General features: G+C 42.0%; 1 protein-coding gene across 2 annotated transcripts in view; it reads right to left on the minus strand.

Annotated features, from left to right (window-relative positions):
• psap (prosaposin) overlaps positions 1-12,267 on the minus strand; it is a 225,859-nt gene extending 213,592 nt beyond the window's left edge. Inside the window, exons 1-13 of one of the 2 annotated variants that reach the window (XM_061039494.1) lie at positions 12,129-12,267; positions 7,374-7,507; positions 6,529-6,603; positions 6,299-6,424; positions 4,578-4,793; positions 4,324-4,467; positions 4,188-4,244; positions 2,508-2,699; positions 2,326-2,418; positions 1,233-1,416; positions 908-1,071; positions 734-814; positions 319-501 (exon numbers count right to left, since the gene is read on the minus strand). In XM_061039494.1, coding sequence (XP_060895477.1) covers positions 331-501; positions 734-814; positions 908-1,071; positions 1,233-1,416; positions 2,326-2,418; positions 2,508-2,699; positions 4,188-4,244; positions 4,324-4,467; positions 4,578-4,793; positions 6,299-6,424; positions 6,529-6,603; positions 7,374-7,507; positions 12,129-12,162 — 1,671 coding nt within the window. In that variant the 5' untranslated portion in view covers positions 12,163-12,267 and the 3' untranslated portion in view covers positions 319-330. The remainder of the gene's footprint in view (positions 1-318; positions 502-733; positions 815-907; positions 1,072-1,232; positions 1,417-2,325; positions 2,419-2,507; positions 2,700-4,187; positions 4,245-4,323; positions 4,468-4,577; positions 4,794-6,298; positions 6,425-6,528; positions 6,604-7,373; positions 7,508-12,128) is intronic. The other variant, XM_061039495.1, reaches the window with a different exon arrangement.
• Between the last annotated feature and the right edge of the window lie 501 nt (positions 12,268-12,768).

A 12,768-nucleotide genomic window follows, 5' to 3' on the forward strand; every position in this document is an offset into this window, starting at 1 on the left:
TGACACTCCCACAGCTAGGTGTTTGTTCTGCCCTCTGAGTCTGCCTTCTCACCGTAAACAATAGGACATGGAGCGAGAAAGCACCGAGTACACCCAAGCCCTTCCAGAGAGGGGGCGTGGTCAGACACAGCTCATTTACATATTTAAAGGTACAGACACAGAAACAGCCTGTTCTGAGCAGGACTGAAATAGAGGGGTTTATAGACATGATCAAATACAGGATCAGAGTGGATTTAGAACAAGAAACTTCACAGACATGTTTTGAGGAGCTCTGAGACTTATTTAAACTTGTTGAAGAGGAGGAGGAGGATATGTGACCTTTAAAATAGTCTAATTTGTCATAATTTCCCACATCACCTGTTTCAGGTGTAAATATACGACTGAATTACTCACATTGCACCGGGTTGCTGTCTCCATGTTCTTGCACCAGAATGCAGGTCCCCAGCTGCACTGCTCTGTTCCCAGCAGCCTGCGCACAGCTTCAGGGCAGGCTCCCACTTTCTGCAACACACACAATCACACACACTTTAAGTACTACACAGGGCTGCATCACGCAAAAGACTGTTAACACCCTTTCTCCCCTCTATATCTAAGGACCCTCCAAACCGACTGCATCTTATATTCTGGATTTTACGGTATACAAGTGTCCTGGTTGTTTCAAGAACTACCTATTCAGGACATTTTTTTTAAATTAAAACACCTCTAATATTGATCATAGATGTATTGAGTTTACCATGCAAACAAAGTCCGGGTCGAGCATCTGCAGCAGCAGCTGGATCAGCATCGGCTCGTACTGTTCCACCATTTGGTCACACTGTTGGCACAGATGGGTGAGTGTGAGGTTTTTATACGAGGAAAGATTAAAGTTCCAGAATATAAAAAAAGTAAGAAAGATGAAACTACACACCTCGGTCTGGAAAGCATCAGGCAGGAAGCTGCACACTTTCCTCACAGCCTCTTCGATCTGTTCCTCTGTCGCATTCTTCTCCAGCATGCCGTCGATGTAGGTGACCGCCAACTTGCACACGTCGCAGAAACCGCCGGCCTTGAAGCGAACCTGGTCGAGTGCAGCTGAAGAGACGAGGGTGATTTAATTTAATTTGTAGGGATCACAAATGCACCGTGTCCTGCTTTATATAATTCTGAAAGTGCCATCTGTGGACACAGGTACTTATTTATGTTGCCCGATTCTGGCATGAGGCGGGAGGGGAAAATATTCTTCTGTAACTTACCGACGAATGTACGGCTGGGGTCGTTGCAGAGTCCCAGCACCGTGCACACGGTCTTGGGGTCGGCCTGCTGCACCAGAAGCTCAATGATGGCTGAGCCGTAGGTCTCGATCAGGTCCTTACACTGGCCACTCAAAGTCTTGGGCAGAATTGTGCACACCTTCTCCACAGCACGAACCACCTCCTCCTAAAAAAAGAGACGATGCGTCAGTTTACAGTCAGAGTCGTTTTATCTTGTGTACAGAACAAGCAGTGTTTTTCTCCTGCTTGATTTGAATTCAATTTCTATAATTCTGATAGGGAAGCTTCAATTTAACAAAGATTCAATACAGAGCAGGAAATGGATGTGCTGCCAAAAGAGGTCATAATCTTTGTTTCTTTTTCCAACCCTTACCCCCTGTAACTCCTTTAAATGTACAAGTTAATTAAAATCTAAACAGACATGGTCTGTGTGTTATATTGTGTTTTCATAACGCTCTAAAAAAATACTCTAGGCTGTGAAGGTCAGAGGGGAATAAATTAAAAAAGATTTAAATGAAAAATATCAATTTTTAACACTTCTTTCAAATATATTATTTAAAAAAACAAGATAAAGATTGTTTAAAGTTGACCTTTTATGCTGATCCCCATTTTTAAACTCACATATAGTGTCACAATCTTCAATGTTCAACTTAAACGAGGTCAAAGTCTCGGATCATGAGGTAAACGTATGTTGGAGTAATCCCGGAATGAGTCAGCAGAGGGCGCTAAACAGCTTGTTCTGCAAATCACAGGCTAGCTCCCCGATATGAAACCAAGAATTTAATGAGACAGCTTAAAGCCTCTACGTAAGTCGGTGAAACCTCTGACATAGACCCTCTTCTCCCAGCACTGGAGCTCCCCTGGTAGCCCTGCAGCGTTCTGCCCCACCAAGGGCTTCCAGAAGACAGTGGGCACACGGGGAAGGGGGGCTGACTCGTGCAAAGCTACTCTACAGGTTTCACAGACTGACAACATGAAAGGTGATCATGATCGGCCTACGTGCAGTTTTAAGAGGTTTGCTAATCTTGAATACACTTCAGAGCTAAGATGATACATGTAGCAGATCAAAACTCACCTCTGTTGTCTGATCCTCCAACATGCTCTCCACCTCTTTCATCACAAACTCACAGATGCTGCACTTTGGGGAATCACGGACACGCACCATGCGCTGGAAGGCAGAGAGGCAGATCATGATTTTTACTTTGTATTAATAAGTACAGGTGAAAGTGAGCGGTCTAGATTCTCAAACAGACTTACCTTAGCAGACTTGTCGGTGGCAGGCTGCACCTTTGTGGCGGGGACGAGCTTGAGAGCGGGCACGGCGTTGGCAGCAGCGGGCACGGTCTTGGCGGCAGGTACGGTCTTGGCAGGCTGCAGCATCATCATGGGAAGAGACTTCATCTTCATCTCGGCACAGAAACCAGCGTGGGCACAGATTTCTTTAGGTTGCTGAGGACAGAAAAACAGAGAATTAAACTTTAGGATAAACAGCACAAACCGTCCATCCCAAACTTTCTTCACTACATGCTGTTAGCATCAAACACATGCTTTTAAATGTGCACACCATTCCACAGCATAACCACCCATGTAATATGCACAAGTCTGACACAAACAGATGTCTAATACAGCTTCCTTTTACCAGTATTTAACACAGATACACACCCATACTGGTTAAAAAAAAAAAAAAAAAAAAGGTTTACTTCTACAGCTGTGACCCTGAAGCATCCAACAAGAGAAGCAGTGTCAAAAATAAAAAAAACAGCCAAATAACAAAATAAAGCTGGTGCTGCATTTATGGGGATTTACTTCAATGTCAGTAAAAGTGTATCGAGTGCATCTTCCAGTTGAGATAACTGTGCAAACTAAGTCGATCGGAGCATACTTTAAATATGTCACCACTGTATGCTCATTGTTTGCAGAGGAACAGGAGAGGATCTTTATGCGGTCCTTCGCTGCAGTGTGTTTAGGTTAAGTTAGGACGTCTCAAATCATGACTAGATGATCATAGCTATGGAGGTGAGTAGCGGTTAACACAGACGGCACGAGAAGCAACAAGCTAAGGGTTAATAGGCTACAGGATGAACACAGAAAAGACCTACCTGTTCCTGGGAAGCAGCACACAAAAAAGAACCCAGAGCAGGAGAAAAAACAGAGCGAGACAAAATGAATGAAGGGGGAGAAAAAAAGTCACACGAGCAAAAATAAATAAATAATAAAGATGAAGAGAAGAAAGCAATCAAAAAGATGAGAATAAACTGATGTCAGCAGGCCAGGGTCACTGCAAGACTGGGCATGAGCATAGCACGCATCATCAGGCGTATTAGTTTTAACGACTACTTCATCAAAGCTCCTGTGAGGAAGGCTGGTTTGGCCTCGACTTTGGTGACCTCTGTGGACGGACAAAGCAGCAACTCTTTTCAAATTGGTTTTATTTTGATTTTCTACTTGATGCATAATCGGATCATCATGTTTATCGTCCATGTACACAGTTGAGTTGGAACCCCCCCAATCTCAGTGACTTTATAAACTACTTTTTTGTCAATAACTTTTCTGCACTCTTGTAAAGCACTTTGAACTGCAATTTATTTTGTCTGAAAGGTGCTATATAAATAAAGTTTGATTGAATCAGAACGATCTTCTTCAGGTAGGTTTAGGTAGGTTCTTCAAGATATTTTGCACATGTAAACACAGCTGGTGTCTTTTTGAACTTGGACGATCTCCTTGGTGTGTCAGGGCTTTTACAGTACGAGCACTTTGAACACTCTTGTCCCTGACGGCTTTTTTTGTAGGTCACTAAAGAGTCATAATTATCAAACATCAAACTCCTCACAGGAGCTTTAATTTACTCATTGATTGGAATGAAATGACGTAAACTTAAATTTCAAACAGAAGTTTTCCTCAGTGAAGTGCATGAAGTTGGTGGGTTAGAGGACTCACCATGGACATGAGCTGCTGCACAACAAGTGACCCGTACTCGCTGACGTACTCCTTGCACTGTAGTGAGAGAATCAAGATGATTAAATATGCAACATTTATCAAGAGGAAAATACAGAAAAACTCTCATGGATCATACCATTTCAGACAGGCCTTGTCCCAGCAGGTCGCACTGGTTCTCAATATTCATAATGAGAGTGTCGATGAATGTTGTGTTGATTTTGGCCTCCGCTTGAGCGTCAGTCAGGAACTTGATGCAGTCCTCGCACACGTCGCCATCTTCCTACAAGGAGGGAGAGATTCAAGGGTGAACACCATGTCAACATTCATGAACAACAGGTGGAGAACACGCTGCTGTTCATGGAGGCGAGACCGGGAGAACAAACAGTGTACCTGCTTGGGAGCCTCTGGTTTTGGAGCGTCCTTTTTGAGGCTCTCCTGAGGATAGAGGAGCCCGGGCACGTTGAGGAGGAACGGAGCGACACGCTGGGAGAGGTCAACCTGAGGGATTTCATTGGACATGAGCTGCTCCTTAGTGTGGAACTTAGCCAGAGCTTCCTGCTCAGACTTACACAGCCCCAAGGCTCCGCACACCGCGGCGGGATCCTCCTAAAACGAACACACAACTTTTAAGTTAATTCAGTTAAATGTTCGTTTGTAAATCTCACCTTGTAGCCGATACTTTCCTAAAAATCCTCGTATAGATGCTAGATCCATTCCCATATTGGTCCGAACAAACAAACACTGTGTAAGCACTTTTTTGTTCCCTGACTGGTAGTGGCCTTAGAATGCTACGAGCCCAGTGCATTCTGGGTCTTGAAGGATTTGAAGCCTTTTGGGAAGAAGGGAATTACGCAGCCTGTTTTTCTGTAATTTCTCTGAGAGGACTTTAAAAAAAAAAAAAAGTCACCTTTCTACTGCATGCACAGTCTAGTTTCATAACAAGTCCATGTTCTCACTCAAGTTTTCATCTTTGAGTTATTCATGTAGCGCTGAGAGGACCATGGCATCTCTGAAGTCTGAGCGGATGTGCTGCGTACCTTCATTCTGTTTCTCAGTAACATTCTCACTCTCTCCTATCAATTTCTTAGAATCTATCTTTTTACACACGTCATTCCCCACACTTCCTATTCTATCCACTGTCCTATCAAAAAAAGGCAAAAGCCCAAAAATAAATTGTACTGACTGTTTGCATTTTAAAGACGGTCTTTGAGGGCTCGCCATCTCTGGACATTACACTCTGTAGCACCATATTTCTTGGCTGCTTGACGGGTCTTTAACTTCCTGCTGCTTTGAGAACCATTTCCTAAAAATGTGCATCTTAACTTTCCCTCCCTCTGAGTCGTCACACTCACAATGGCTGCCATTGTGAACGTATTTAGCCATTTTTTTTTTTTGAAGATTTATTTTTGGGCATTTTGTGCCTTTAATGTAGAGATAGGACAGTGGATAGAATTGAAAATCAGGGAGTGAGAGAGTGGGGAATGACATGCGGGAAAGGAGCCACAGGTGGGATTTGAAGAGGAGGATTACAGCCTCCATACATGCGCCACCAGCGCCCCAGTATTTAGACATTAAAAAGTCTATAGTAGACTTCTATTTGGACCAATATGGTGAATTAAGACGTGTACAGGATACTGAACTTTCATTTTTAAAGGATCTGAAAGAAGCGTCTCCTCTGTTCCCAGTGTCGCAGTAGCAGGTGAGAGAGTTGAAACAAAGAAATCTACAGCCAGCGCTCCCAGTCATGAGGATCAGCGTTACACAATGACTACTCTGTTCCTGTTCAGACATGGACTCACTTCCCCATCAATAGTCCTGATTCAGCTCGCTGCACTTTGCTCACAGCCTCTTGTTGTGCCTTCTTTTCACAGCGGGGGCAGATGGACCTTCTACTTAAGAGTCTCTGATGAAGCGGAACGATAAACTGCCACATAAATCAAACTCTAGAAAGCTTATTAAAATATTTGGCACAGCTTGTTTACAGCTACAGAACATCTCGGAGTGGCACCGTTAGAGGGGAACTCGTGTTCGACCCTGGACTTTGCACCGCTGGTTTTAAATCTATATTTAAAAGGGAAGAAAAAAAAACAGCTCGGGCTGACGGGGCTCACCAGCTCTCCGGTAATGATTCCGATGAGGATGGGGTAGTAGCTATCCACCATCTCCTTACACTCTGCAGTCAGACTCTGGTCGGGGATGAGCTGGCAGGCCTTCTCCAGGTATCCAAGAACCTCCGCCTGCAATCACAGAAGTCGCGGGATATCAGTCTTTTTCAAAAGGCAGCGTGTCTCAGTCTTTGTTTAGAGGCATGAACATCACAGGGGATGAATCTTACTCTTACCTCAGTGGCATTGTCCTTCAGTAACTGGCCCACAACCATCAGCACCTCTTTGCACAGGTCGCATGGCACAGTTTTCTGAAACCAGAGAAGATGCTGTGTTAATAGAAATACAAAAAAATGTGACCTTACTATATCAGACATTAAGGAAACATGCTATGTTGAAGTGCTGGCTTCTCTGACAACAATGCAGCAGCCAGTATGTCCTCCTTCTAACTTTAGATTCTGCTCCTGAATGCTCTGGATTTGTTTGGACCAGAGAATGTAGGCGCTTTTAAGACACCCCCCCACACGGCGGTTTTGCACACCCCTCAGTTTGCCAGATATGAGAGCAGTTATCAGGTCAACAGGTGTTGCAGCGATGGAAGCGGGCAAGAGAAGTGGTTCAGATAGAAGTGATTGTACCCGACCTAAAAAGCCTCTGCATGTTTCTAATAAGCTCCACGAGCAGAAACGTGCTCAAACTAGGATCAATATTGGAGATGCTTTTGAAAAATGGAGAGAGGTTAGAACACAGAAAGGTTTACAGACCCATGCAGAGCTGGATAAACACTGAAGCTTCAGAGTCCACCACATGGTGACCTGTGTGAGCATCGACTCTAGAGAGGAGGGCGGGGGAGACAGCTCTCTACAATGTTTAGAATTTAGACTGCGGTACCCATTTTAAACACTAGGAGTCAGCGTTACATACTGCTCCTTTAAAGAACACTGAAATTATCAAAATGTTTTGGTTAATATTCTTTCCACTGATTTATGTATTAATCAATAAACGGTTGTAATTGTGTTCACTCACTTTTTTTCATAAGGCAAACGATATTAACAACACTTGAAAATTAAAGAAGACTCACCATCTGAGGCTTGTTCCAGACGTTCTGCGTGCAGTGAGGCACAGCGCCGCACAGGGACGCCGTCTTCACATTCTGACACCAGTAGGGGGGGCCGCGGGCACACTGCTCAGTGCCGAGCAGAGGGGTCGCTACGGCTGTGAAGTAGACAAAGAGTCACATGTCAAACCATGAAGAGAACATCGGAAAGCAGAAATGACTTTGCATATGTTTACTGGTTAAAGTTTACAATAAGGCACCAACAAAATGCTCTTCAACATTACAGATTGAATATCAACTTTGTTTCTGCACCTCTTCATTTGACTTTTCCCAACTTCCTACATTTGGTGTTGACCACACCTTCAGTTCACTCCCGTCTGGTGTTGGGAGTGATCACCAGTTGGGGGATTTTCAACGCTCAGATACTTCCTCAAACATTAACATAGGAGGAAGTCGATAACAAATGTACTTAAAAAAAATGTGACTCGAATGCAGGTTTATTTCTTCAAAACAACTCCAGAGAAAAAAGAAGGTCAACCTACATCCTGAGTGTTGTTTACTGGTGACACACAGTTTATTTTTGATTTTTTTAAAGGTTCATTTGGGGGGCTTTTTGTGCCTTTATTTAGAGATAGGAACATGGATAGAGTCAGAAATTAGGGAAAGAGAGAGTGGGGAGCCACATGCGGGAAAGGAGCCACAGGTCAGATTTAAACCCGGGCCACCCGCTTGGAGGACCACAGCCTCCGTATACGGGGCGGCACCTAACTACTAGGCTACCTGCGCCCACAGAACTTTATCTTTCATACAACCGGAACACGGTAGCTTAAAACTACCGAGTAATCAGAAACAACAGCCAACATTTTGATGATTTTTCAAAACAAACTCAGCATACTTTAGAGAAATACATTTTTTACCTGGCCTGTCTGTCACTTAGACCTAGTCCACACGGAGGCGGACATTTAAAAACGCTGGATTTTCTGTGAGTTTTGGCCTTTGGTGCACAGACTGTGTTTAATGTCACTGGGGGGGGGGGGGACGACGACGACGACGACACACGCCAACACAAACACTTGAAGGAATCTTGGTGTTCATGTGTTACTTTTAATGACAGCTGTCCTTTTCTATGGGAAAGGTATCCTTAAAAATATATTTTTTTATTTTTACTTGACCTTTCAAGGTGGGCGCCCCCCTAATATAATGGTAGGGGAAACACTGACCTTAAACAGAGTTTTGTTCTTGTAACGTCACACTGTGCGCCAGTTTCTCCTCCGTTTGCGACGCTGTCACTTTTGTTGACATGAGATTAATGTGATGGTAGACGTAAGACAAACTAGCGCTGGTGCTAGTGTTGCTAACTGGACTTTTTACACGCTCACACATACACAGTTCATCTCCCACTATGTTGACGAGCAGAGACGCCTGAATGGACGACTTTGCAGAGGAAAGGCGAGAACATTTTGGCATGTCAAGGACCTTGATGTTGACTTGGCGTGCTCATGGCAGCCATCGTAACAGTTCGTTTTGAGTTTTCATGTGGACAAAGAAGTTTTTGAGAACTCTTGGACCTCAGTTTTTTTAAATACCCGCCTATGTGTGGACACGGCCTGCTTGAATAGAGAATTAAAATTGTCACAAAGACAAGGGCAAGCTAACATCTGCTATGCCAGTCAGGTCCTGCCCTGTTTCAGCCTCACTGATCAGAACCAACTGAGTGCCACGAGCAACGACGGGAGAAAGTAAAATTTATCGTCCCTTTGTCTTGTGCCCTCAGAGAAAGGTAACCAGTGGTGCCGCTCTGTGAGCTTCTCTACATCTGGCAGATTTCCGAGCACCAACCACCAGAAATGTGCCCGTCCATATTGGTGATCAACAGACCAAGACGAGACATGGCAGGGGAAATCTAATGTACATTTGCCTCACAGCTGCAGACACGAGATACTGGTGGTAATTTATGCATATATTCAAATATATCATTACTGGCTCAGTGCACTGGAGAGAAGCTGTAGACTGGTTTTTAAAAGTTTAAAATGTTGTTTCAGGGTTCAGCCAAAGCACAGATGAGGCAGAGCAACTTCTGTAGAATACTTGCGGCTGGTTAGCACATACTGATAGTTTAGTTTAAGGCATGTGGATAACCCCATGAAGGCATTTCCATTGTTGGCATCATATCTTTAGGGATATGCAGCTCGACTGCATCAGTAGGACTTTTCCACTGTGTCCCTTTCTTGTCATGCAATGGGAAAACGGTTCGTCTAACGCTAGCTGCTTTTTGTAGGGAGGCGTTTGTGGACTGTGGTGGTCTTTGCATCTCGCAGTGACACACATTTCTCCCACTCGACTGAATGCTTCTGTTTGAGATGTTAATGTTACCTTTAGCTGCAGCAACTTTGAACACACTTTGCAGCAGACTGGAATTTGCTCCAGGCCTTATGCCAAAAAAAAAAAAAAAACAGTTCCAAGGATGGAGCACTGGAGCGGAGAATTTTCCGTACTAATTTGCAATCAGTCATGAGAAATTAAAGTCTGATAGAATCTGTTTTTGATTCAAAGTCCTTTTTTTTTTTTTTTTTGGTACATACTTCAGGATCTACTCCAGTCATCTGTGAAACTGGCTGAATTTCTTGCTGCTCCATTTGGCATTCTACTGAGTTAAATAGCTAGCCTTAGCACTTTGCAGGGAGTGACTGATTATCCCAAAAAATTACTATTTTTGGAAGTTGTGAATCGATTTAAAATCTCAGGAGATAATCTATTTTTCCCACCCCTATTGATGAGTATGCATGGAGTTGTCAAATTCTAGTAGGTAGCAAAGAATTGGCAATGTAGGTCAAACAAAAGCCTTCAAATCCCCCAGTAACACCGCTGAGAGAGACCCCTACTGCTCATCAGTCATACCCACAGTGTTACAGTGCAGCAGGGCCCTCCCACCCGCCCTCCACTGGAGTCACATGAGCAGTCAGACAAAATAACAAGCTGTTTTCAAGAGGACAGACTGTACCAACGAGGAGGAAATCTCTGCACATATGCAATAAACTATTTACAGCCAACAAGGTGACACAGCAGCAGAAAATGTACGTTATACATGTTCCACTTGTTTTATGTAACTGCCTAAAAACAGAAAAACAAGGCAGTAGTCAGACAGAGAATGCAGTGACATCTAAAGGTCTATATATGACTCACTTTCTGTGACAAGAATTCTAATACAGTAAAGTCATCATAAAGCGAGTGAATCAAAATCACATGACATGGTGAAGCGCAAACAGCCTGACTCACATTTCATTGTTCAACGCCTGCAAGTGACCCATGAAACAGTTTCAGTGTAGCAGCCTACACATCAGTTTTTACACAAAGATAAGCAGAAAGTTTACATAAAAGACATTAAGTCTCGAGCTTAGAACATGTCATGCACACTGTAGGATTTTCACAAATGCAAGAATGTGGGTTGTACAAAAAGTATTTTTCAGCCAAAGGTCAGACTGGAGATAAGAAACTGAATACACAAAGCTCAAATATCATGACTTGGAGAAGCTAATATTGTCAGTAGGAGTGAAAGAAGCCACATCCTGAGCTCTGATTAGAAGCAATACATGACCATTTTAGTTAAGTTAAAGAATAACCAGCCTAGATGGGAAGTTCTGCACATGTTCATTGCCTTTAGATGAACAAAGAGAAGATGCATTCAAGTGTTAACTAAACTCAGTAAAGAGGAACAACAACCGAAACCACTTACACCTCACTTTAAAAAGCTGAAATGAAAGTTCATGGTTTTTGAAGGGGCCATTTAGACTTCCTAATAAAACCCTAACAAGAGGTCAAACAAGCCATGAAATCCCCTTACATTCACGTACAACTCAGATGCTCGGAATTTCCGTGTAATTAAGTTTATCTATCTACTTAACTGTTTGGACAAGCTTTACAACGTGATGTGGAGAGAAGAAAGTAAAAAAAACATATTTAAATGCTCACAACTAAACTAGGTCACTCCTTCTACATGATCTGCAATTTAAAGTTAAAAGTTAAGCCCGTGCTAAATTTGCGTAGTGACAATATATTCATTTGTAATACATTCATTAAATTAAAGTTTTTAGACCAACAAGTCAACGTTTTCTTTAATCAGTCAAGACAGTATGATAATTTTCTGACTACCCATGTGTTGTTTTGACTTAATGTGGCCTTCAGGTGAGTTGTCCAAGTTAAAAAAAAACTCATTTTTCGGATTATTTCGCCAACACCTGAACGCATAGTTAGTTTGTCAAAACAGAACGAAGGGGGATTAGCGTAAGAAAACAGCCTAAATTGACGTTAAACATCACGCAAAATATCTCTCATGAGTCTGTTAGCTAGCTGTCCAGTTTAATTAAAATGTTTCTCAATATATACACAACTAAAAAATTTAAATTAGGGCTCTTTATTATTGTAATTTCATAATATTTAGGTAGCCGTCTAGCTTTAGCGGCTAATGTTAGCCGTGCGGGCTAACAATAACGCCTTCAAACATCAGAGGAGAAGCTTTACTTAATAACAAAAATAACCTCTTTATTTAATTATCTAATAGAAAGAGAGTTGGTCGTTATAATACAGCAGCATGATTAACGTTGTGTTTATTGACGTAATGAGTTAGCATCTTGTTGTTTTCACGCTTCAAACAGCTTCCGTGTTGAAACGCAGTTTGTTACACAACATGATTTAAATGTTTTAATGTTTTAAATGTTTTAATCTGACAAACGAGCGACTGAAGGTTTAAATTAAACACCTTTTAAAATGTGTTGTCGTTACCTGAGGACACGAAGAGTAGAGTTAGGAGCAGCATGACTCCGCTGTTTCCCTGTAGTTTGTCTGTGTGGAGGTGAAGCTGTACTGAAGAGAGGGGGGGGGGAGGCTGTTATGTAGAGGGGGGGGTAGGCTGTTCTCTTTATGAAGTCTCACAGTCAGCTGACTCCTGACAGAGACACGTGACTCAGTCTGATCTCATGGTTTAGTTTCAAACATCTAAAGTATAATATTTATATATTACCAATTTTAAATAATGAATGACACATTTAAATAATTAATAATTAATAATAATAATATAATTATTTAATAACACATGCATTTAATTAATTAAATAATTATATATTTATTTATATATTTGTTGATTTATTTCCAATATTAAATAGTTGATGACACATTTAATGATTTAATTAATTATATATTTATATATTTCATTTTGCCACTTTTAGTCCTCCATACCAAACGGCCATTATATTTCATTTAAAAACACACATTTTATTTTTTATATATATTCCAATTAGGCTTATACCACAAATGCGTTTCTTGCCATGCCATGTACATAGCTAGTTACAGTTCTTAATCATACTTTTTTTTTAAGTAATGACTTAAACCGAATATTTTATATCAGGGGTTCCTTAACTTTTCC

Source organism: Labrus mixtus, chromosome 6, assembly GCF_963584025.1.
Source record: "Labrus mixtus chromosome 6, fLabMix1.1, whole genome shotgun sequence".
Taxonomy (NCBI): domain Eukaryota; kingdom Metazoa; phylum Chordata; class Actinopteri; order Labriformes; family Labridae; genus Labrus; species Labrus mixtus.